This window comes from Miniopterus natalensis, chromosome 6 (assembly GCF_054644295.1).
Source record: "Miniopterus natalensis isolate mMinNat1 chromosome 6, mMinNat1.hap1, whole genome shotgun sequence".
Taxonomy (NCBI): Eukaryota; Metazoa; Chordata; class Mammalia; order Chiroptera; family Miniopteridae; genus Miniopterus; species Miniopterus natalensis.
In genome coordinates, this window is record NC_142086.1 from 46,181,473 (window position 1) to 46,207,281 (window position 25,809).

Genomic DNA, 25,809 nt, shown 5'->3' on the forward strand with positions numbered 1-25,809 from the left:
TTTTTCCCTGTTAGTTGCTTTACTTATTTTCCCCGGTATGATCAAGTAGTGCATCGTCGTTATAGAAAGTATGGAAAGTACAGAAAGATGTAAAGCAGCAAAGAATGTAAAGCAGCAAGAAAAATAATTTCAAATGGCTTCCAATCTCTTGTCTTAAATCTGAGTCGGCTCTCTGGGCCTACACCTGCTTTCATGCATATATTTGTTGGGATACAATTTCTTGTTGGAAGCAGGTACTCCAGGCTCCCTGAGCCTCAGAAGAGGCTGTGCTGCATGCCTGCTTCTGTGCAGCAGAGTGAGGAGAGGAAGGAGGCACACAGTGCAAAGGCTGGTGTGTTTGGAGTAACAGATGCTGGAACTAGAAAGAACCTTTAGGATCAGCTGCTCTAGCCCCTTCATGTTTCAAATAAGGAGGCCCATTCTCCCTGGGCCGAGCTCCTGGCTGCCACCCTAGCAACCACTGTGAGGGGCGCCATTCATCCGACTGGTCTAAGTGCCAGGGGCTTGATGAGTCACATTTATTAGTGCAGGGAGTGGCCAAGTGTCAAAAGACACACACCACCGCCACACTTCCTCTTCACTACTGTTCTCCTACAGATCAACCAGCTGGGCCCCCCAACATGGGTCTGCCTCTGACAAGTCCCGCCAGCCCTCTCAGCACTCCTGCCTGCGTGCCTAGAGCTCCTGGATCCCATGGCCAGAAAGGGATAGTAAAATCTCAAGATGCAGATGCAATGGGAGGAATTCGGTATACCAGAGCTCTGGTTAGTAGGTTAGTGGGTACTAGCCCAGCCTTAAAAATGAAGCAGAGTTTTGTTTCCCGACTGGTTTCAGGTCCTTGTGCATGTCCCCTCTGCATCCCCACAGGGAGGAGAGGAGGCTGGAGGCTGGATCCAGACTTCCCGGATGCCTGGCTATTCTCTCATTTAATAGCAGCCAACGCCCTCTTCGGCATCTAAGAAGGTGGTGGGACTCCACCCAGCACAGAACACCCAGTTCGCTGAGAAGGAAGAGAAATGCTCAGGGGGAAACTCTGGAAAGACAGAGCACTACTCTTTAAAATTAAATGTATAAGGCTCTAAAAGGATGAATACTCAAGGAATCTAAAGACCAATTATTTTTTAATGTTGAAAAATATAGGGGAATACAGAGTCAAGTGCAGTAAAGTTAGAAACAGAGGCTGATTTCCAAATATACCACAATAGTGGGTTGAATTTAACTTATAAATATTAAATGACTCTGACCAGAACTGAAGTGTAGCTTCTTCGAAAATGTTTTCTTTCCACCATTTAGTCAAGCTGGTTGTAAATCACTAAAACCACAGGACTTTGAAGCTGGAAAGGATAGCAGCTTTCACTTGATCTAACCAACGTTTAAAAATAATCTTAAAAAGCAATCTCCGAAAGACACGAATCATAAATTACGCACATCCCAGTCAGGAAATGGTGCACAGAGAGTACATGGGAGAGAAACTGGTGGCTTTACATGGGCATTACAGAAAGGACCTCTGGATTCAGTTTTTACTTTGATGGCATAACCCAAACCCCCAGTCTTGCAAAGTACTTTTAAAAACCTCTGACCTCTAAAAATTTTGAAATGGCAATATCTAAAGCAGCCTAATTTCTATTTCCCAGGAATATCTGCAACCCTCTCTGTCCTGCTCCTTCAGGTGTGGGGATGAAAACACTTGCAGTGTCACTGACTCAGAACAAAACCTCAGAGAAGAGCAAAGGCCGGCAGTTTCCAGCATTCTCTTTGACCCAGGGCTGGGTGAGCCCTGTAATATCTGGGCAATGCTACTCCCCATTACTTATCAGCTGTACCTTGTTCTGGGGCAGTGGGGAACCTAAGAGAAGTAACAGACACAGCCTATGTCCTCAAGAGGATTACGATCCCTCTGGGCAGACAGGCATTAGATGACCTAGTGTGATAAGATACACTAATGACTCAGAGGATCAGGGGCTGAAGAAAGGCTTTGTGGAGATGGAAATACCTGAGCAAGACTCAACTGATGACTAGGAACTGGAACGGCAGAGAGGTGACTACTCCACTCCTGCAGCCTTGCAAACCACCTGCACTGTATGATTTTTAGAAAATGATGCCTAGAAAAATGCTCTCTATGTTATCTTTGCCACTGAAAGAAACTTTTGCAATAGTGAAGAAATATAAATCTAACTCCTAATTAAATGATACAATGCTCACCATTCCATTCACCCCAGTATATGGCCTCTTGTGCAAGAGTTCACACCAATACCACTTAGTCTTTGCTGTGTGTATATGTGTGTGTATGTGGGGGTGGGGGGGAACAGGGGCCGGTGGACAGAAAGGTCTAGAACAGCCACCAGACCAGCTATTATTTTCCTCCTTATACAGTTAAATAAAACATTTTAAATATGAACTTCAATACTGAGATAAATTGTGTGGGTCGCACTTTTACCCCAAACACTTTGCATTTGTGCTTAATGTCTTTTCCCCTTGGCCCCTGTGACGAGGACGTCTAGCTGTACGTGTCTGTTTACTTCTATTCTGAGTGACTTCCGAGTGTTCGGCTGGGACAGGGTACTCACCTTTGGAGTGACCTGAGGGAGGGGAGGAAGCCGATGTCCTGGAGAAATGCAGCCAGGAGAACTCTGCCTCTGAGGAATTCCTCCTCCTGGACAGTGTGGTCTCTTCTCCCGTCTCCAGAGCAGGAAGAAAGGACTGGCTCAAAACTGAAGTGGCCACATGGGCACGCACGGACGCTTCTTCGGAACCCCGGGAGGGTCTGCTCTCTGTGTGAGGAGGGGCACTGCTTTCTTCTGATCCTGTACTGCTGGCTGGCAGGTGAAGCCCTCCCAAGGCTGAAAGCAGACAGCAACAATTAAAGTTCCACCAGCAGACCTCCCAATTTCTGAAGAATCTTTTAGCGGGCTCAGCTCTGACCTCTATACCATATACAGACATGAGAAGGAGTCAGAAGCAATTATTCATTCTGTGGAAAGCTAACCCCTGCGTGAGAGACCACAAACTAAGACAAAGACTGTCTTTAGATCTCACAAAGACTGTGCACCTTGCGGTAAGACGATCAGAAAGCAAGCACGATGAAGCTAAACAGCCAACGATATGGAACCAGAGATTGGTTTCTGATCACCATGACTCATCACCCATATTCCACAAAGCTGGTTCCAGAATTTACTTGAATTCAGCGTAAACAGAATTTCCAGTATCTGGATGACCAGCAAACCCAGGCAGCACTATGTGCAGAGGCTCTAAGCTCTAACTTCATCATTCATGAACGAAACATAAAATATCCTCAGCACTGAGTGCCCCAACCAGACCGCCTGTCACTAGTGTGTAAAACCCTGGGGGCATCTTCATGGCTTCACCCTCTACTTTTGGGCAGTTACCAACTCCTATCAATTGTCCTTGTGAAGACTATCAATCCCTTCCTCTCCATCCCTGAGGCCATCAGGCCATATTTCAGCACCTGGTGTCTGGATTTCTGTGTCTGCCTGGGTGGTCCCCCCCCCAACTCCAGGTTCCCTTCAGCCCATCTCCCTCCCCAGACCTCTTACACCTGCCTGCCAGGTGAATCCTCTCCAAATGCGCTTTAATCATGTCACTGCCTGGTTCAGAAACCTTCAGGGACTCTGGCCACCATACCAAATCTAAACTGCCAGCCTTTTAAAGTCCCCCATGATTGTCCCTAACCCCATCCACACAACCATCCTACCCACTGCTCCTCTCCTGTTTGTGACTTTTGCCTCCCTCAAGGGAGGCTCCGGGCCTTGCTGCCGCACAAAATGCTCACATTTCCCTCCTCTGTATCACCCTTCACATGGTCCAGGCACCTACTCCTCAGCTGCCCCTCTGCCTGGCTCAGATACGCAGACTGAGGCTCAGATCCCAGCTCTGAAACTTGTCAGCTGTTTGACTTACACCTTTTGGATGGGTTGACCTCGCTGGGCTTCAATTTCTGAATTCCTAAGATGAGGATAATGTGACTCCACCGCTTGCTGTGAGAACTGAGAGACCAGACACATTGTGTGTAGTAGGGGCCTAAGCAGCGCTCGTTTTCTATCTTCCCTTCCTCAGTCAAATCTTGTTCCTTCAGCCCCGGCCCCCTCTTGAAATCCTTTGCTAAAAATGGCAAACCACAGCTGTGCAGGCTGAAGCAAGAACATCCATTTGAGCCACGTCGACACACACACGCAGCCACACAGGCCACCATGCCAGGTGCCTGATACTTGCAACGTGTAGCAGGATGGCTGGGTGCTGTTTGGATGCAGACCAGCCATGGAATATAGATTCTATGGGACTGGACAGGCCTCCCAGCAAATCCACACCCTTGTCTGGTTTATACTTCTTAGTCCACCGCAGCATGTCACAGGTAGAGCCCAAGTCACAGGTCTGACCCCCAGCCCGGGACCCTGCGATGGTACCGAGGCTCAGGGAGGGAGAGAGGAGCCTGGCAGAAGCCTTGCTGTCCAGGGCTGGACATTCGTGAATGAAGTGAGTGTCGTGAGTGCAAACTCACCCGAGGTGCTGCTCCGGGAAGTCAGGGCGGCTGCTCTCTCGGGCCCAGCAGGGGAGGTGGTGGCGTCGGTTCCCCTCGCGGAGTGGTTCTTTCCTCCAGCGCCTGCGCTTTCAGCCGGTGGAGCGATGTTTTCTGGAGCACCTGAAGGAGCGCGACTCTGGCCGGGGGTCTGAGCCATCACACCCTCCTTGGAGGCCACTGTGGAAACGTCCACTTGATTCTGATCAGAGGTGATGTTCTCTGTGTGGGGCTCAGTGTTGCTTTCTGGCCAGTGGTTCCTTCGAGCAGCTGAAACAATCAAAAAAGGATCGGTGAGAACCAGGTGGCTTCTGAAAAGAGGAATAAACCTTCAGAAACGACACCAAGAGCAGCACTGTCCATAAGAAGTGGATTCAAGGAGAGTAATTTCACCTTTCCCCACAGTAATTATTCTTACGATCAATCCAGTGGAAGAAATTATGAAGCAACAATTGTATATAGGATTAGAGTTTACAATACGTGGGATAAATGATGGAAATTGATAGAGATCAACGTGGGGCTCAGGGAAGGGGGCCGGAAGCTCTGGCATGTGGGCAGGCTCAGGGAGGGGCATGGGGGACGAAGGTCAGGTGAGGGAGGGGGGGGGGCCGGGGAGCGGGGGGAGAAAGCCCTTCATAAGCACAAGGCTGTGACCTGTGCCTTCTCGGTGGTAGTGGGCAAAAGCCGGCAGCTCTTAATCCTGACGCCTGCTCTTGTAGGCAGGAGGTGGGACCTGCACAGTTCTGGAAAAGCATGTGAAGGATTTGGCCATGTTACCAAAACCTTAGTAATGTAAATGGGTTTGATGCAGTAACTTCATAGGCAGGGAGGAAGGAAGGAAGAAGGGGTGGGAAGGAGATGAGAGGGAGGCAAGAAAGAAAGGAAGAAAGAACCTAAAATTCCTATAGCAGATCAGTTAAACCAGTTGCAGTAAATCCATATGAAAGGATACTATGAGGTCATTAAAACTAGGTTATAAAATAGGATAAAGATATTCTACAGGTACCATTTAATTAAAACAACAGGCTTCAAAATGGAACTTAGAGCATGGTCTCATTTTGTTAAAAAATAATAATAAAAGCAACCGTGTGTGTATGTACCAAACACTGATGCAAGCGCTTGGCATGCGCGCATTCATTTAATCCTTGCACTTGTTGGAGGTAGCTGCTCTCATTGTCCCCACTTTGCACGGAATGCAAAGGAGGCCACGGAGGTCACGTTCCTTGCCCAAGTCACCTGGCAGCAGGCTGGAAGCCCAAGCCCTCAGCTCCCAGCTGTGCTCAGCTGGAAGATAAAGTGCTGAAGAGGAGTGTTCAAGCAAACTCTGCTGATCTCTCTTACTTCCAGTTCAGAGGCGCTGAGGAAATCTGCTTATTAGTGTGCACTGTTACTTGGTGTTCATAAATTAGGAATGCATTTATATTAGTCAGAAAAATGTTTAAGTGATCATTTACTTCCACATTGCCCAAGATGATCGCAAAGAGGGCAATGGTTAAACATGCTATGATGGTGAAGTAAGTTGAGGGTAAAATTGGGCTCAGAGAAAATCATCTTGTAGTATTAGGTCATTTGTCAAGGCAGAGAGTTCAGAGGCAGGGCAGGTGGGTGGGATGCCCAAGTCACATATGTAACTTTAAATCTCCTAGCAACCACATTTTAAAAAGTAAAAAGAGACAGGCGGAATTAATTTTAATAAATATTTTATTTAATCTGACATATCCAAAATAGTTCCTTTGCAGTATCTAATTGATATAAAAGTTACCGAGATAGTTTGCATCTTTTTGTATTAAACCTTTAAAGCCCAGTGAGCATTTTACTCCCCGTGCTGTGAGAGCTCAATAGCCACATGTGGCTAGTGGCAACCGTATTGGACAGTGCGATTCTAGATCAACCGTTCTCAACATTTTCCCACTCTAGACCACTCCTACCAGAAGCAGTGGGGTTGGAAGGGTGGTGATTATGAAAACTTCCATAAGAGATTGTCACAAACTTTCCTAAGGGAATCATTTCCTCCCCCAATCCCTTGAGATTACTGTTTCCATGCTTCCTATTCTGTTTCCTGTAAGTGATAATTAACAGAAGCTTCCTGAAGGGGGAGGGAAGTTGTCCAGGCATCTGGGCTCCTCTGGGGCAAGGCACAAACTCACCCAGAAATGGGATGTGGAGGGATGTTTCCGGGGGCAGATGCAAAGTCCCTAAATTGAACTTGAGACTCCGAGGTTGTGAAGAGCAGTGACCCATATGACATGTTTCCTTTGTCCTTCCTATCTGAGCTGCCAAGGCAAGCTGGCCTTCCAGGAGGAGGTGAAAGTGTTTGAGGATGCTTTCTCTGCCCTCTTGGTACAATGAGAGAAAGTATTCTCAAAAGGAGCCAGAAAAAAGTGAGTGAGGGGAGACAGAAGGGACTCAAAACCCATGCCCCAAAACTGGCAGGCCATGAACAAAGATAAGGAAATGGATTTAGCTATATTATACCCTAAGACGAATGTGAGACTAATGGAGCTGGGCCTCCAAGGAAGGAGCAACGCCCCCTTCTTTAGGGATGACCAGTGGAAGTGGCAGACCCCAGTCAAGTCAGGGAATGCCACTGCAGTCTCCAGAGGGAAAGAATGGCCACATGGAACAGGACATGGCTAGCACTGAACCACACTCTCCCCTGGAAGAGGGAAAAAATGCACACTAAAAACAAAACTAAAAGATAGACAACGATCCTGAGGCATCTTGAATAACCTTGCCATCAAACACAAAATGCTGAATAAAATATTGTTTAAAAATATTTCTAAATGTATTGCTGAGTTCACAAGTAAGTAAAGAATCAAATCTTCTGAGGCCAAAAATGAAGGAAGAGCTGGAATCCAGGAGGGTGAGCTAACTCTGAAGCTGGCAGCTCTCCTGAGGCACCTGCTCGAAATGTGCGTCCTTGAAATTCTGTCTGACGGTTATGGGGATGCAAGGGACAGGAGTCAAAACTCTCAAGGAGGGTGTCTGAGAGGGTAAAGCTGGGCCAGGGCTGTACCTTGGGTGTCAGGCAAATAGAGGCCAATCTGCCCTGCAGAAGGAAACGGCAAGGAAAACAGCAAGGCCCTTCCATCTTGATCTTAGGTAAAAGAAAAATAAATCTCAGCCGAGAATTTGTAACCATAAAACTGGCCCTCATGTGCATATGCAGCACAAACGCACAATACCTATGTTGGCTACAACTCAAGCCACGTATGTGCTTAAAAAGTGGTCTTGAACCATGTGGCTATACTAAAACCACTGAACTGAATACTTAGAAAGGGTGATTTTTGTGGTATTTAAATTACATCTCAAACACATACACACACACACGCAGATCCTGTTAATGGGGGAATAGTGGTCCTGATATATAGTGTCTTCAGGTACTTGGCACACACAAATGTGAATGCTCTCTAGATGAACACACCCACAATCCAATTTTGTCATTTACTGATAAATTCTAAGGAATAAGAGGTCACAGTAAGAAAATCACAAAATATACAAGGGAAAAAAGCATCCATGGACACAAGTCAGCAAAGTGGACAAGCAAAGACTTCAAATACAGGAATTATCAGACAAAAAATATAAGTATATAAAACAACATGAAAATAAATAAGAAACTGACAATGAGAGGGGGGAAAAAAGACTATAAATAATGGCCGAAAACATTTTTTAAAAATCTAAATAGAAATTCTAGAAATGAAAAAATATAATAATTGAAATTACGAAATTCAACAGCAGATTAAATATGGCTGAAAAGAGAAATAAGAATTACAAGACAAGTGGCAAAAGGATACCCGTACCCAGATGGTATAAAAAGACAGACAATACGAAAAAGAGGTGAAGACAAAAGGAACAAAAAGGAAGAAAGTCCAACATATACCTAACTGGAGTTCTAGGAGAAGAGAGATCAAAGAGAACTGCAATATTCAAGAGGGCAATGGCTGAAAATTTTACAGAACTAATAATAAAAAGTACGAATCCTCAGAGTAAGGAAGCCCAACAAGTCCTGGGAAGCTGAATTAAAAAGAAACACAAACCCTAATCATAGTGAAACTGCAGAAAATCACAGAAAAAACTAGGTCTTAAAAACTACCAGAGGGAAAAAATGACAAGTCATCTACAGAAGATGACAGTCTAACTGCTGACTTTCCAACAGCAACCATGGAAGCCAAAGGACAGAGGGTGAATATTTTCAATGTGCTGAAAGAGAAAAATCTAGAACTGAATACTCTGCAAAACTATCTTTGAAAAACATCTTGAGATTATGTCTCAAAATAGAAACATTTCAGTCACATTTGAGTTTATCAACCACATCCACTCAGGGAAATTATGGAGAATTTATTCCAAGCAAAAGAAAAACAATCCTACATGAAAGCTTTGAGATGCAAGAAATAATGAGCAAAGAAAACGGTAAATGTGGACATAAATCTAAAGAAATAGTGGGTTTATAAAATAATTTCTCACTTGTGGGATTAATAAAACAAGACAGAGCATATCCTGGATAACAACAGCACATAAATTGGGAGGGGACTATCGGCATTGCACTGTAGGAGAGAGGTAACTAAATTGTATCAACAATGCATTTTAAAGTTCCTCAATCTGACCCTAAGGAATTGAGATTGAGTCTCTCACTTCTGAATGGCATAACTTGAAATAATACAAAATTTCCATTGATGGAAATCAATGAATATTGCCTAAAACCAAAACAAACCAATCAATCAATAGCAATAGAAGCCTGTTATTTAGAAATATGAACATAATTACTAAAATAATCAGTTAAAAGGGTTGAAAGTGGTTGATTCTGGGAAGCAGAAAATGATGATAGTACGAGTGGCCAGGGTTTCAATAACAGCTTTATAAAACATATTTGATCTTAACACTATGTATAAGTTTGATAAAAATGAATATTAAATGTTTTTAAAAGTTGAACAACAAACTGGGGTAAATGTCTCCAGTGCATGATAAAAGTTTAGCATTCTTAAATACATGAAGAACTTTTTCACATTCCTAAGGTGTACATCTCATAGAACATGACTGTGTGATCCACAAAAGGAAATAAGTAGAGAATAAATATATGAAAGTATTGTTGGAAAGAAATAAAATACAAACTAGAAAACACCTTTTAAAATTTTTATACATCTACTTTTCCTATCAAATTGGCAAAGATTAAAAAATTTATAATATCTAATGTCATTGCAGGTATAGAAAATGAACATTTGCTACTCTAGGTACTTGAAATATAGGAGGGACCCCTTAGAAAGTATATGGTTATCTAACTACTATGTTGTATACCTGAAACTAATACAGAATAACATTGAATGTAATCTGATTAAAAAAAATTTTTAATGAAAAAAATAACAAGAAAACGGACATTTGCATACGATGTTAGTAAGAATGTCATGGGCATATTCTTTCTTATGAGAAATTTCAAATCCATTGCAAAAGCTTTAAAATGGGCCTGTATTTTGAATTAGAAATTCCATTTCTGGAAATTAATTCCAAGGAAATTATTAAAGAAGCACAAAAAGTTTCAGGCATAAGGAAGTTTATCACAGCATTGTTTATAAAAATGAAAATTGGAAAGAACCTAAATTTCTGCAATGGGGAGTTGGTTAACTTAATTATGAGAAAATAAAATTTTAAAGAACTGACCAAAATATATTATTAATGCTCACCCTCTACTGTTAAGTGAAAACATAAATTACAAAATAGTATGGATCATATAATCTCATGTTATTTAAAATACATCTGTTAGCCTGGCTGGTGTGGCTCAGCGGTTGAGCATCAACCTAGCATCCAGGAGATCTCGGTTTGATTCCCAAAGCACACACCCCATTTGTGGGCTCGATCCCCAGCAGGGGGAGTGCAGGAGGCAGCCAATCAATGACTCTCTCATCACTGATGTTTCTATCTCCCTCTCCCTCTCCCTCTCCCTCTCCCTCTCCCTCTCCCTCTCCCTCTCCCTCCCCCTCCCCCTCCCCTCCCCCTCTCCCTCTCCTTTCCTCTCTCTGAAATCAATAAAAATACAGTTAAAAAAAATCTGTTAAAAAAAAATGCATCTCCCAAGAAAAGGAACAAAAAAGGTTGGTGTCTTGGTATCTCCGGGTCCAGAAGCCACCTTGTAATGGGCTTTCTTTGGTCCTCAGACCTGCCTGGAAGGTAGGTGAAGGCTTCAGACTTAAGTATAAAGTTGGCTCATGCAACTTGCTAGTAAGACAGCGTATGGGTTTGGGGTTTAGTGCCATTTCTGAAACGTAAGCAAGTGAGCGGCCTCTGACTGCTCAGCTGAAGGACTGAGGAGTTTACTTATGTCTGGGCCACCTGGCCTCGAGATTATTAACTTCTCTCAGCACCAGCTGTGGTCTCAGCTGGTGGCTGATCAAGGGGAGGTGTCAGTGACCATCTCTCCAGAGCAGAGGTAAGACACACCCCTGGTTAGTGTGCCCCTGCCGGGCCCTGGGCTGGCCTCAGAGACCTGCTGGTGTGTGCTGCCACCTCCACCCTCTTCCCCCGGTCACGGTGCCACGCCTGCCTAAACTGGTGAGAATTTTTTTTGGCCCTCTTTATCTAGAGATCTTTCTCTTTCTTCCGCCAGGAACACAGGAGGCAACCTAAAAAGTCACTTGCTTTACCTGTACCTTGTGAATCAGTGTTCCCTATGCAAAGGTCCTCTCATCTAGAAGGAAAAAAGCCTGCTTCCTGCTCCATGCCTGCATCTAGAAATTCATTTCTTAGTAAGACCAGCAGTGGTAACACACTGACTGTGGTTAAAGTCAGGCTGTTTGGGTGAGACTTCTGGCTCTACCTCTCACATGCTCGATGACCTTAGACAAGACACATAATTTCTCTGGGCCTTGGCTTCTTCATCTGTAAAATGGAGACAGTAAGAGTACCTACCTTACTGGACTGTAACAGTACACACATGTGAGAGCTCCCAGTAGTATCTGGTACATGGGACATAGTGAGTGCTATATTCATTGTAACTATTCAATGGATTGAGGTCTATCCATTTTTAACACACAAATGTGGGGATGGTTTTGGCAGGCACTGCCCACCAGTCATGGCCCAGCTTCCCAATCCTTCTCTGGGCAGCAGGTACGAGGTGAAAGCCCCTGTACCATGCAGGCCCCCAGCCTTCCTGGAAGTGAGGCGTGCATCCTGATGAAATACCGAGGCTGGCTAAGCGGCTGCTGGGGCAGCTTGTGCCTGGCTCTAGCTCTGCACCATGACACCCTCCTGGCAGGTGCAGGAAGAACTTGGGGCACACGGTGACCACCTCTGGCATAAGTCCCTGATGTCACTGGCCTGGAGTTCCAAAAGAGCAGTGTCCCACTGCCCCCAGTTTAACTCTGGATGTCCCCCTACCTTGTATACTGCCCCTGAACTATTCCTGAGATGAGGGATTAACAAAGCAGGCAGGCTGAAGCCAGCAGCACCCAGCCCACCCGCTGGCACTCGAGGTCTCAGGTGACTGTGAACATCCCAATGCTTTCCACCCTTCCGCGCTATATCTCGGGGAGAATGATGGGTCGAATGCTGAAACAGTTACTGAAGTCAAAGGCCAAATCCTTTCAGAAGCCCCGAGCTGCTTAGGGCTAGTACAGCGGAATTTAATTTGTGGTGTGGCTCCCTATTCAGCACAGGTATAAATGCTGAGTGGGAGGGTAAGTCAGAGCAAAGTGGACCGGACTGAACAGGGACCTACCACAAGCAGGGAGAGGTCTCGGGGACACCTGCTCTTCCCCTTGGTGAAGAAGAGAAATGGCCCTGGAGAAGTGGGAAGGAAAGGGATGCCTCAGGCTGCAGAGCCCGGGGCCAGACGGGGAGTGAGAAGAGGCTGTGCCCCACCAGACACTTAGGGGCAGATGCTAAGATAGGTGGGGCACCCTGAGGCTCAGCAGAAGCTGGTGCTCCTCACCTCACCCATCCCTCTCCCCTGATGGTCAGAGACAATTGCTCAAACTCCCCTCAGAGCCTGTAGCAACTAAGCCACACCAACCAGCCTCCTATTGGAGGTTACAAGTCCCAATTTCCCAGGTATCTTCTGAGCCGGAAATACCATCCTTCCCTCTGCACTCAGCCCCCTGTGTCACACCATCACTTTCCTTTGTTACCATAACTGGAGATTAAATTAACAAGACAGTTTTATTGCTTTGCCTGCCCCCCCCCCCCAATGACAACTTCCACTTCTGTAGTGTCTTAATGTTCCAAAACATCTGTTTGTGAACCGACATCATCAGGGACACTAGCATAGGCCAGGAATAGGATTTCCTAATTAGCAGCTGCTACAGAGTCAACTCCTTGTCACCCACCCATCCCATGAATGGGGGTTTCTCAACTTGCATTGTTCCTGAGCAGTGGAGTGGGCGTGGACAGGGAGTGCACTGTGTCATCCAAAGAGGCAATTTCCTCCCGGAGGGCAGGGCGCCCCCACGCAGCTTCAGCGGGCCATGTGCCAAGTGCTGCCAGCCACGATTTGATCTTGGGTTTCTGGGGCACAAAGTTGAAGCACCGGCCTTTCTTCCCATTTCCCTCTCTTTAGATTCAGATTTCACCACCACATACTAAGTGTTTTCTGATTTAATGCGCATGTCACCGGTCAAGTGGGCATCAAGGGGAAACTGAGGGGCAGATGATTAAGGGATTATTCAAGGCCACATGCTCAGCAGCAGAGAGAACCAACCTGTACCCAGGTGTCACTCTAGCCCACCCCAGCTTACTCTATGACTCTGCCTTAGCTACAAGACTGCACAAGAGGACTTCTGAATTAGCCTCAGTGTCAGAGAGCAGTCTTATGAACAATGAAAATAAGGGTAGGAAGAAAGAGCAAAGGCAGGATGAAGGACAAGTGTGAGGGACAAGAAAAGCCTACTTTTGAAATGTGAAGTTTGGGGTGAGGCTGGAACTCCCAAGCGGAAAGGTCTGACAGGCAGTTAAACACTGGGGACTATGGATTAGAAGGAAGGACAAGGAGATGGCATATGAAGGGTCACGGACTGAATTAAGGGGAAACTTGAATCTGGACTGTGGAGAAGAGCCAGTGAAGAAGACACAGGTGACGAGGGAAGGATGGGACAGAATTAAAACCAGGGGTCAGGAAGGTGGTAAGTGCTGGGATGCAGCAGAGAGAGGCCATGGGTACCAGGCCTATAAGAAAAGTCATCAACAAAAGTCCCAGGACTTTCCAGAATGATCCTTGGTAGATGGAAGATGAAGCAAGACTGCTAGGAGATATGGCTCATGAGGGGGAGGCTCTGGAACAGTAAGACACTGACCCCCAGCTGCAGAATTCCCATCCCGGCCTCCCGCTTAGAGCTCTCTCGGATCTCCACTTGGGAACCTCTTACGAGAGCTGTTCTTTGTACCAGCATGGATCTTGTATTTATGATGGTGGGTTTCTTTGTAATTTTTAAATATTTCCTTAAGATTCAATTGCTCACATAGGGAGGGGAGAAGACTTTTTTAAATAAATAGACTGTTAGCCCCCTCTCTTTTTAATTCCCCTTTGGGTACTGAGGGGGGGGGGGTTGGTGTAAATCACAAGAGGAGCTGGTTATTGTCCACAGGAACTTTACGGAGAATTAAATTACACTCCTATTCTCAGAGATCGAGTAACGAAATCCCACCTATTTTCAATCTGCAAAGCACTGTTCATGGGATAATTTCAGGGCCCTCCATTAACCTGTTAGATCCTGACATTCTGGGTGGCAGGCAGAATAGGAATTCTTACCCCATTTCACCGAAGAGAAGGCTGAGGCTCAGTACTAAGGTCACCTTCCCAGGATAAGCCAGAGAAGAAGTGGCAGGGTAGAGACTAGAGCCAGCTCTTTCATTCAGTGTCTTTCCTAATTAACCACCCATATGAAAACCAGTGAGGACTGAGCTCAGCCATCTCTTCCCTAACTAACGTGTGGTGTGCAGCCTGCTTCACTAGCAGCACCCACAGTGCTTTGGATCGTTCATTCCGGCTCAAGCTGGGAAACTGGCTGGGTTGTCTTGGGTGTCCCACCCCTCTCCGAAGGTGAACTCCACCATAAGGCACTATAGCAACCAACTAGTCTGACCCTCAGATGACAGGACTGGACTCCAAGAGGGGCAATAACAGTACAAAATCCACAATATAGCCAGTGAGTGGCATTTATGAATTTTAAAACAAGTTTATTTTCATATTCCTTAGGATGGCTATTATAAAATAAGGAAAAGAACAAGTGTCGGCAAGGACGTGGCGAAATTGCAAACTTCTTGCACTGCTGGTAGAATGTAAAATGGTGCAGCCACTGTGGAAAACAATTTGATGGATCCTCAAAAATTTAAACATAGAATTACCGTAAGATTCCCCTGCTAGGTATATACACAGAAGAATTGAAAGCAGGGCCCTGGTTGGTGTGGCTCAGTTGGTTGGAGCATCGTTCTGTAAACCAAAAGGTTTTGGGCTCAACTCCCAGTCGGGGAGCGTACAGGAGGCAACCAATCGATGTTTCTCTCTCACATTGATGTTTCTTTCCCTCTCTCACTCTTAAATCAATAAAATAAAATTTAAAAAAGAATTGAGCTAAAGGAGTTCATTACCACCAAACCAGCACTACAGGAAATGTTGAAGGGTCTTCTTTAACATGAAGCTAATGAACAAAAGAATCTGATGAATAAATAGATCCAGAGACACTGACGCTCATATGTAACAGATGATCATATTTCAGAGGAAAGAGGGAAGGGGGGTGGAGGGTGGGAAGAGATGAACCAAAGAAGCTATATGCATAACCTGTGGACACAGACAATGACGGGGAGAAGGCATGGGGAGGGGGTGGGAGTGAGGTGGAGGGGGTCAACTGGGGGGGGGAATGGGACACCTGTGATACTTTCAACAATAAAGATAAAAAAAAAAAAGAATTGAAAGCAGAGAACCAAACAGATACGTGCACACCCATGTTCACTGAAGCAGTATTCACAATAGCCAAAGGGTAAAAGCTACCCAAGTGCCCACCAATGGATAGATGGATAAACAAAATGTATTTATATCCAATAGAATATTATTCAGCCTTAAAAAGGGAGGAAATTCTGACATATGCTACAACATGGGGGAACCTTGAAAACATTATGGCAAGTGAAATAAGCCAGGACAAATAACGTATGATTCTCTTTGTATGAGTACCTAGATTAGGCAAAATCATAGAGACAGAAAGTAGAATAGAGATTAGCAAGGGCTGGGGGAGGGAAGAATGGGGAATCATTATTTAACAAGTTTCTATTTGAGATGATGAAAAATTCTGGAAATGGATGGTGGTGCCATTTGTACAACACTGTGAATGTGCTCAATGCCAGTGACTTGTACACTTAAAAATGGCTACAATGGCCCAGCCAGGCACGGCTCAGCGGTTGAGCATCGACCTGGGATCCAGGCGATCGGGGTTCGATTCCCTGTCAGGGCACATGCCCGGGCTGCAGGCTCGATCAATGACTCTCTCATCATTGATATTTCTACCTCTCTCTCTCCCTCTCCTTTCCTCTCTCTGAAATCAATAAAGATATTTAAAAAAAAATACTAAAAATGGCTAAAATGGTCAATTTTATATTTTGTATATTGTTTTATATATGTATATTTACTGAGTATCAATCCCACACAAGACAAAGTAGAGACTCAAGGAGCTTACCGCTTCCAAGAGAGCTGACCCGTGTCAATAAAGACACCCCCCAAAGCAACTGGGGTGTGAGGAGTGGTCTAGCACCACAGAGGATGCCCTGAGAGTTTGGAAGGTGGAGGGCTGAGACCAGAATCCCACCTGCCCCTCCAGGCTTCGGCCCTTTCCTCCAGATCATGCGTTCATCCCAGGAATCCTCTCAATGAGGGGGATTTCAGGCCGGATGGCCAGGGGTGGGATATTTTGGGGCACACAGGAACCCTGGGGGTGTGAGGGCAGGTGGCTGCGACCTCACCAGAGAGGCAGCCTCCTACTCAGCTGGCTGCTCTGGACTGTGTTTGGAAACGCTGCTGCCGGATGTCATGATTCTGGGTGGAGGGCGTTTAGGAGCCAAATGAGTTTGTGTGAACAAAAGACTCAGCCCTTGATCTGAACTGTCCAGGGCTCATGGGGAGTTTCGTTTCCTTCCTTGTTCTTGCCCTGAAAGGAGAGGCCCTAAGAAAAACCATACACATTGAGAAGTGTTTGGACTTGAGATCCGATGAGCTGATTTAAAAAAAAAAAAAAATTCCCCTGGAACAGCCTCTAGATATGAAAAGCATAAAGTTTACAAGACACGTTACCCTCCCTCCCTGTGAGACGGCCAGCTTTTGTCCAGCTGACCATCCTCCGGGGAGAAAGGCAGACCAGCAGGCCTGGCCTCTGACCCAGGGATCTGCTGACCCGAGTCGGGGGTCAGGCTCTCAGAAATGGAATGGCCCCTGCGGTGGCCTGGGGGCGATGAGGGAGGCTGTGTTCCCTGGCAGGAATGAAAGATGAAGACCTTGAAGTGACCTCAAGCTTTAGAAATGATTCTACGGGTTTAAAAAAAGAAGAAGAAAAAAAACTTGAGACAAAGCCCTAGGGTCCAAAGTCAGAAGATTCCCGTTCAATTAGCTAAGTAAACAAAACGGTGCCGGGATGCCTACCTGGTTTCTAAGATGTGTCTACCCTTTGCCTCCCTTTTCGTTGCCCCCTCAGCCTCTGAAAAGGAAACACCCAGCAGAGGGGCTGAAGAGGAGCCTCAAGCCAAGGGCAGCTCCCTGTGGCGCCTGGAGGTGAAGGTGGGGCAGCCAGGACGCGGAGCGGGGAGCCCTGTCTCCCGCTGTCACCCGAACATTCGATCACACCCAGAGAGGAAGCCTGGTGGCAGGGCTCCACCTAAGGAGGCCTGCCAGGTTAGCGAAACAATAAAAAGGCAAGGAAAAACATCCTGGTTCCGAGGAGGAAGGGGGGAGGAAGGGCAGGAAGAGGGGCCTGCTACCGGGGCGGCGAGGGCGGATTTAATGAGATGTGGCCCTGGGCTTTAAACACCCCCTCGGCCCTGGCGGCCGAGTTTTTATAAGTTCAGCGGTTAATTTAATCTACAGACCCGTGTGAAGCGGCCCAGGACGCTAAGGAAATTATAGAAACATCATTTGTCTGGAAAGTTTACAGCGTCCGAAAACATATGCAGTGGAATGGCGTCGCAGCACAAAGGGCCTGAGGCCTGCACTGGGGGGGGAGCGTGGTCACTGTTGTCACTGCCCCTCACCGGCCAGGGTGCTCACCGAGGGCCCCCAGGACCCTCCGGGCTTGGATAAGAGCTATTTAAAGGGATAAATTAGTTTACTAGTAGACTTTTACAATTAAGATTGGGAAACCTGACACTCAATTCAAATATAACCAATACTTTAAAAATCAGTTGTACAGCATAGCCAGTTAAGAAAAAGAGATAAAACAGAGGGAGGAAAAAGGAAGGAGGTGAAAAGAGAAATGAAACAAAAGGGAGAAACTTGCAGAGGGAGGGAGAAATAAAGCTAGGGAGAATTTTAAAAAGCAGACGCCACCACATAGGGTAACTATTATTATCACTACACCAGCCCAAGCGTGGGTGGCATTTGCTCCCTGCAGGCACCATGCTAAGCTGTTCACAGGGATCGTCCCTTAATCCTTGCAACAGCTCTAAGAGGTAGGTGTCATTGTCGTCTCCGCGTTTCTGAGGTATAGTGAGAGGAAGGAAGTTGCCCAAAGCTGCGCGGCACAGAGTAGAACAGGACCCCAGCCCAGGTCTATTTGATTCCAAAGGAAGTCCAATTTTAAAAAATACAGAAATAGAGAAAGAGTAAAGGATGAGAAAGAAAAGAGCAAAACAAAGGCCAACAGCTACAAAAACAGCAGCATCTTCAGACAAGGAGAGCCAGGGAGCACAGAGGCGACTGACCCTCCCGCAGGCCGCCTGGCCCACGCGCAGGCCCCCGACGCGCAGCGAGCATCACCTCCCCACAGCCTGCGCCGCTCCCGTCCACGGCGGTTACCTGCGCACAGGATTCAGAAGGGGGACGGAAGAGAGGAGGGAGTCGATGGTGATCACACATGAGTAAGAAAAGGCAAGGCAAGGACGGCTGGGGTTTTGAATGTGCGACAGAGAGATGGATGGGACCGTGAATAACCAAAGGGAAGCTGGGCTATGGAGGAGGAAGGGGTGACATGTCTGCATTTAAAGCCATCATCTGTTGTGTGGAGGTCTGGCAGGCCGCTGAAGGTGGAGAACTGGACTTCTGAAGAGAAGCAAGTTCTGAGAACCACCCCATCAGGGAAAACAGGTGAGGCCATGCGCAGTCTCCTCTCCACCCCTTCACCCCTGCTGCCCTCCCCACCTGGAATACCCAGCTAGCCTCCCCCTTGGCCTTCTGGCAAAATCTGACTCATTTCTCACAACCGGCTCCGAGGCCACCACTTCCAATAAGTCTTTCCCAGAGAGACCTCTCTCTCTCGGCTATTGCTTTACCTTGTTACACAATTATGACTTATTTGATCACATTTCCAAGTCCTTATGAAAGAGTGACTCATTGGAGGGGCTCAATAAATGTTCACTGAACTGAGCTGGACGTGGAAGGCCAACGGCAGGACTGTGAAGAACATCCCAGTTGGTGGGAGGGAGAGGAGATGGGAAAGAGTTCACGGCGACCAGAGGTAGCTGAGAGGACAGAGATGAAGGACTGAAAAAGGCCACTGAGATTGCCTAGGATGGTCTCCCTCTCTCCGCCTCCTCTCCAACTTTCTACTCACCCTCCCGCATCTACTTTCTTCGTGAAGCATGGTCATGCCCGTGTGTTTTAGGGAGTGTTAATGACGAACACGCACACAGCATGTTACTAAGCTTGTCCGTGTGGATTAATTCGTTTTACCCCAACAAAACACTGTGAAGTGGACAGAACTAGAATGATCATCCCCATTTTACAGATATGGACACAGGCTCAGAGATGAAATGCCCTGCCCAAGGTTCATTGTATTATAACTCAAATTGCTTGCTATGTCCACATTTAACTTTTAAAAGACGGCATTTAAAAGACAGCATCATACAAACTCCATATATTTTCCAGGATCAACTGTACAAATAATGGTTTCTTTCCTTTTGCCTGTAAAAAAGAACGTATATGCTTAGGTTTCTGAGTATTTAACCTTTAAAAGACGGCACTTAAATTCCGTCAGCATTTAAATTCGGCCAGCGGGACCCACTCCTTACGGGGAACTAAAGTGCCCTTTCATCAGATAAAGGTTAAAAGTGCTTTCGCAGTCATAATTATATTTGCTGTGCTTCAAAAGCCTTGTTAAGGAAGCAAAACAGATATTATGATCCCCATTTTTAACACGAGGAAAGTTAAGACCCAGAGGCGTTAGGTAGCTGCCCAAATGCCACTGAGCTAGAAAGTGAAGGGGTTAAGACCAAAAGTCCTCTGACCTTAACAGAGCTCTTGAGCCACCACTGGCACCTCCCTTCCCTAACTCTTCCAGCAGCTACAGACAGCAGCCCTCCATCACCACCGAGGCGTGACTGTACTATAAATAACTCCTAACCAACCACAGGAATTCACCTATCCAACGGGTATGATCCTCTTCAAAGAGGTCCCATTAAAACATATTTATTCCAATAATGCTGATAGCTCAAGCTGGTTTCCAGAATTCTCTAATATTCAATGGAGCCTGCAGACTATTCTCTTGAGTTTCCTGAATTTTCATCCCTTGATAATGGATGTGGATTATTTTAGAGATAGACAAAAATTCAAAGCCCAACCCAGTGACTGATGCAGGAGGTGGAGATTGGTGACCCCATTTGGGATCCAGAAAGAGGTTTCACTGCAAAGAAACACTAGTGAGTTGCTTGTGGGCCACTCCCTGGCTCTGAAGGTAGCTTCCACCTTCTTCAAATGCTTTTTAGGCTTGTGCCAATAGCCTGCAAAGGTTCTGAGCAGAAGGGGAACACTCACTGGCCACAAAGGTCCCAGTATATTGATTTTTAAAGCTTATTATTTTGTAGCAAACCTGTCCCATACTGTTTTTATTGAATGCTAAGTGCTTCATGTGTGTTAAGCTGGTCTCCTCAGATGATTACAGGTGTGGCACTTGTTCTAACTTCAAATCTTGCTCTTTCCTCTCTGCACCTGAAGCTAAGGACGAAGAGGAAGTTCTAGGGATACCGAGGGGTGAGGTTGGCAGGGTTCCAGGGTGAGGAAGGACCAGAGGTCCTTGGAAGGTGGACTTGAACCTTTTACATTCAGAACTTGACCCCTGTTCAAGAAGCCTGGAAATGGAGTGGGTGCTGTCATCAATGCAGTGGTTCGGATAAATGGGCATCGGTTTCAGTAGCATCATCATTGCCAATGTTTGCAGAGCTCTCCTACCCAGGCACTGAGCAATCTGCTTGACAGGCGTACATGACACTTACATTGCCTGAGTAGGGCCTACTGATAGCCCATCTGACAGATGAGAAACTGGTGGCACAGAGAGGCCGGATAACCTACCAAGTCCCATAACTGGTAAGTGGCACTGCTGGGATTTGAACTGAGCAGTCTGGCCCCCACGCCAGGTCTGTGACTGCAAAGCCAGCAGGGCTCTTATCCACACCCGGGCAAAAAGGTGATCCCTGAAGTCTCACCACATAGCCTCACCTGAGTCTACAGGAGTGAAACTCGTCCCCAAGTTGAAGCTGTTTCGGTCTCCTCCTGCGATACAGATAAGGAAATAGGAGCGGTTTTCAATACTGGCCTAATGTAGGATAATCACTAGTCACGACTTGTGCAAAGAACAACATCCCACCAGATTACAACCAGGCATCTTCCCCTGCATTCTCGTTATTCCTTCCTCCAATGTGACTGCTTCAGTTCAGATGGCCCAGGATGGTGCAGGACCAACTGGAGAGCTTGACCTTGGCCTCTGGCCTCTTCTCATCACTCATCTTCCTCTTTGGTCTTCATTTTCCAACTTAGCAAAGACTCTAAGTAGAAACTTGTCACACTTATCAGATCCATCTCCTTGCCTTCAGCAGCCCAACTCCTTTCTAGCACAGGAAGGTAGAAGCCCCTGTTATTCAGGGTCTCCAGTAAGGTCAGAGCCTCCCCTCAAGCCCCAGCAACCGGGAACACAGAGCCTGCCAGCCACACCACCTCACCTGCGAGCTTTCCTCAAATACTCTTACATGACAGGGAACCCAAATGGTTCTATGAAGCACAAGTACCCCAGAACCAAAATATTAAAGAAAAAAAAAAGTGTCAATTTTTAACAGCTTCTGTAGCCTTGGCAGGTGGTCTCGCCAGCTCCTGATGACAGGAGTCCTAGGCCACGTGGTGGTGCGGGCGACGCTGCAGTACCACCTGGGCAGCTGAGGTCACAGGTTGGACAGGTGCTCCCTGGACCGAAGCCTGTGCTAGGGACTAGGGAACAAAGATGAATAGGATCTGGTGCCTCCTCCCAAGGAGCTGAAGGTCTAGCCAGCTCGCAGGTGTACCAGCAGATCCTACGTAAGGCCCTTTACCTCATCCCGCACACAGGCTCTCGTAGCTCCCAGACCCTGAGCTCAGAAGCAAGGTGTGTCTCCTCACACATCATGCCAGCATCAGGGAAGTCGGGAGGTTCACAGGATAAAGATGGACCCTCTCAGGAATGGAGCTCTTAGCATGGGGAGGACCATCCCTCCTCTTCATAATGAAGAAACGGAGGCCCAGAAATGGACATGATTTGCTCTAAGTCACACTTTGGCAAAGTGGCCAAGCCAAAACTTGCCCTTTTGGACCAGCTTTCACCTCCAGCCAGGCCAAGTCACTGGAGTGCCATTTCCACCCCCAATTGCAGCTCTGTCACGACGACAGCTGTGAAATTGCTTCACTGGTTTCCGGCACCTCTCCAAGACTACCTAAGTCTTCAAGCTGGTTGGAAGCGTACTGATTTATCAAATAATCTCCCAATCTAAGGTGACCTCAAGTTTTGCATTGTGCCCTGAACAAAGAGGCCAAAAGTTTCTGAGCACAAAGTGAAATTTACTGACTCTGGCTGGAAATCAACCAGGGAAGATGAGGCCAAAGAGTGGGAGCTCTGGAACGAAATGGAGAGCCTTCTCTTTCCTCATTTTGGAAATATGCTTTTCCATCATTTAATGAATTAAAAGGGACCTTTTAAGGTCCCTTTTAATCCTGAGTCAAGAATTCTCAAAATGTTCTTCTAGACCCAAAACAAAAATCTAATTTTCCCCATTACTCCACAATTTAAAGGATCAATTACTGCCAAGGAAACGGGTCTAATTTAGAATGATGCAGGTCCCTGTGGCATTCTCTTGCCCCATCCCAAATTTTGCATTCCAGTTCCTTCTGAAACACTGTTTGCCTTCTGCCTGGCCACTCTGCCAAAGCACTTTGCTAGGCTGCCTCCCTGCCCAGATGCAGCCACCTCGACACATCTATGGAGAAGAGCTTGCCAGATTCTCCAGAGGAACCCACTTCCATCAGCAGCGTCCACCAAGCCTCCTATTCACCTCACACCCTGCAGTCAGGCACCCATGCAAACATCTCTTCAACCTGCCTCGGACCAGAGGAGGAGGTGGAGCCCAAGGAGCTTCAGGAGATGGGGTTAGCAGAGCAATGCTGTGATTGCCCCCCTCCCCCGCACACACAAACCACTAGCAGAAGATACCTGGATGAAAAAGAAAGGCAGGAGACAGGTGCTCAGTTTTAATCAAAATGCCCGGTGACAAACAGGGCACGGTAAGATCTATAAATTCATACAGTGCTGCTGGGAGTATAATTTGGAACAATTCTAAGGGACCACTGGGTAGTCCTGCCAGCATCTTAAAATTTTCCACATCCAAGAATTGATACTAGGCCAATAAACAGGTACAAATACAAAAACTGATGCACAAAGATGTTTATCACAGCATTATTTATGATAGTGAAAAACTGGAAACCGTCTATATATCCAATAAATAGCTAAAAGACAAAAAAAGTTATGGTATAATGGAACAGCATCTATTCTGGATATTCACATGGATATATAAAACTTTATATTCCACATAAATGAGAAACAATAAGAGTTGTTAATGTTTTAGCTCTAACTGGTTTGGCTCAGTTCTGCTGAGTGAAGGGTCCCAGGTTCGATTCTGGCCAAGGGCACATACCTCAGTTGCAGGCTCGATCCCCAGTCCCGGCTGCGGGAGTAACCAATCAATGTGTCTCTCTCATATTGATGTTTCTCTCTCTCTCTCTCTCCCTTCCACTCTCTCTGAAAAGCAATGGAAAAAATATCCTTGGGTGAGGATTAAAAAAAAAAATTAAAAAAAAAAAAGAATTGTTAATGTTTTAATGTACGTCTAGCAGTTGGAATGTAGGTAATATTTTACTTGCTGTTTTTCTGTTTAACTTCCAAATTGTATGACAAACGCATAAAATGTTTATAATCAGGAAAAAATTAATGTTATAATCTTTTAAAAGCAAAGATGACCATACAGTTTGGAAATACCAAAATTTGAGCACTTTATCCTGAGCCTAAGTCAAAAATGTCACCTCACAGCCGCACTGTTGACTGATGGCAAGCCAGGCTTCTCTGGGCTGAGGGTCCCGGGTCTGGCAGGGGGAACAACTGTCAGGGAGGAGGGGCCCTGCTTGAAGGGAGAAGCTTCCTCGCCCTCTGACAGTTCCTGGGCCAGTGAGGGAGGAAAGAACCCAGTAAGAAAGAAGCAAACACTTCAGACACGTACATCCAAACCCTTGACGCCAGAGATCGTCCACCGTGCCCCAGTCCAGTATCACGGACCCCACCCTACCTCAAGCAAGGATGCAGGCCTCTGCTCCAATGGCAGGCCCTGCCCTCTCCCCCACCCAGAGAAGAAGACTGTCCAGTCCACTGTCCTACTCCTTTTGGGGGTAAAGCAAGAGGAAGGTATTGAGTAGCCTACCCTGTGTTTTGATGATACAGGAACATAAGAATAGCTCAGTCAGAAAGATTACTGCAAGCATGCATTCCTCTCTCCACCACCAACTTTGACATCTGGACCCATTTTCTCTTTCAGCAACCACCATGAGTTCTTACCATGGGCCAGGCACTGAACTAGCCCTGGCTTCCCACCTTCCCTTCTTCTGGTCTTCCCACAGTCTACTCTCCACATCCCTCCTCAGCTAACACCCCTCCAATGGGACCCAGAAGAAACTGACCTCCTTCCTTACTGCAGTTCTCATGGCAACTACATGATCTCCCTTCTCTCCAGTCCTGAAACATCCAAGCTTGTTCCAGCCTCAGGGCATTTGCACTGGCTAGGAGGCTGGTTCTACTACAGGCAGGGGGACACCATGTGCCTAGTCTCCAGGATAGGAAAGAGTCTGACATGTATAAACAGTTGTCTGGTGTTAGAAGAGGGGCGTGGAGAAAGATGAGGCCTGAGGGTTGGCAGGGTTGGATCCTGTGGACCTTGCATTCCAAAAGGGAATCTGGATTTTATTCTAAGTACAATGCAAAGTCCTTGGAGAGTTTACAGCCCAAGAGTTAGGTGACCTGAATTACATTTTAAGAAGATCACCTGGGCTTCTGTGAGCATGGATTAGAGGGAGAGCAGCAGTGCACACAGAGAAAACAGAAAAGAGTAGTGCAGATGAAGGCAGATTTGTGATATACTCTAGAAAGAGAATCTACTGGAGTGGAAGGAAGGAAGGAAGGAAGGAAGGAAGGAAGGAAGGAAGGAAGGAAGGAAGGAAGGAAGGAAGGAAGGAAGGCATAAACCGTGCGCTATATTCAAACCATCTGCCAACCCCCAGCCAGGTCCAAACTGCCCAGCCCTCGCTGTGCCTTCGGGATGGCCTGGCTCCTCGGCTGGCGCCACTTCCTCCCCCACTGGCCACACTGGAGGTTCTCCACCCAGTCAGAGGCTTCCTCTTCTCCTGTGGCTTCAACCCCCCCAGGCTGACTCTGGCCCCGACTTCCCAGTTCAGTCCCACATTCTCAACTGTCCACAGACACTTCCACTGAGACATGCTGCAGTCTTGAATGTGAAAGCCCCAGGAACTCAGGCAGACTCTGATGGTAAACCGGCGCCCCTCCACTCTCCTGGCATCCCCACAGCCAGGCGGTCACCAGGTCCTCCTGCCTCACCCTTGCATAGCTCCTTTTCAAGGTCCACCACCCCCATTCTAGCCCAGGCCGTTTTCAGTCTTTTCCTCCCAATGTATCGTCAATACAATGCCTGCCAGCATTCGACATTTCTGCAATAACTGCTGGCTCTAGTAAGGGCAGATCTGTACATGGTTCAGCCATGGCACCCCAGCACTAAGCACAAATGAACAACTAACAAGCAAATGACAC

General features: G+C 46.6%; 1 protein-coding gene across 1 annotated transcript in view; it reads right to left on the reverse strand.

Moving 5' to 3' along the window:
• Window positions 1-25,809, reverse strand: part of HEG1 (heart development protein with EGF like domains 1) — a 77,842-nt gene that overhangs the window by 46,368 nt on the left and 5,665 nt on the right. The window contains exons 2-3 of the mRNA XM_087818193.1: window positions 4,517-4,804; window positions 2,568-2,840 (exon numbers count right to left, since the gene is read on the reverse strand). Of these exons, the coding sequence (XP_087674319.1) occupies window positions 2,568-2,840; window positions 4,517-4,804 (561 nt within the window). The remainder of the gene's footprint in view (window positions 1-2,567; window positions 2,841-4,516; window positions 4,805-25,809) is intronic.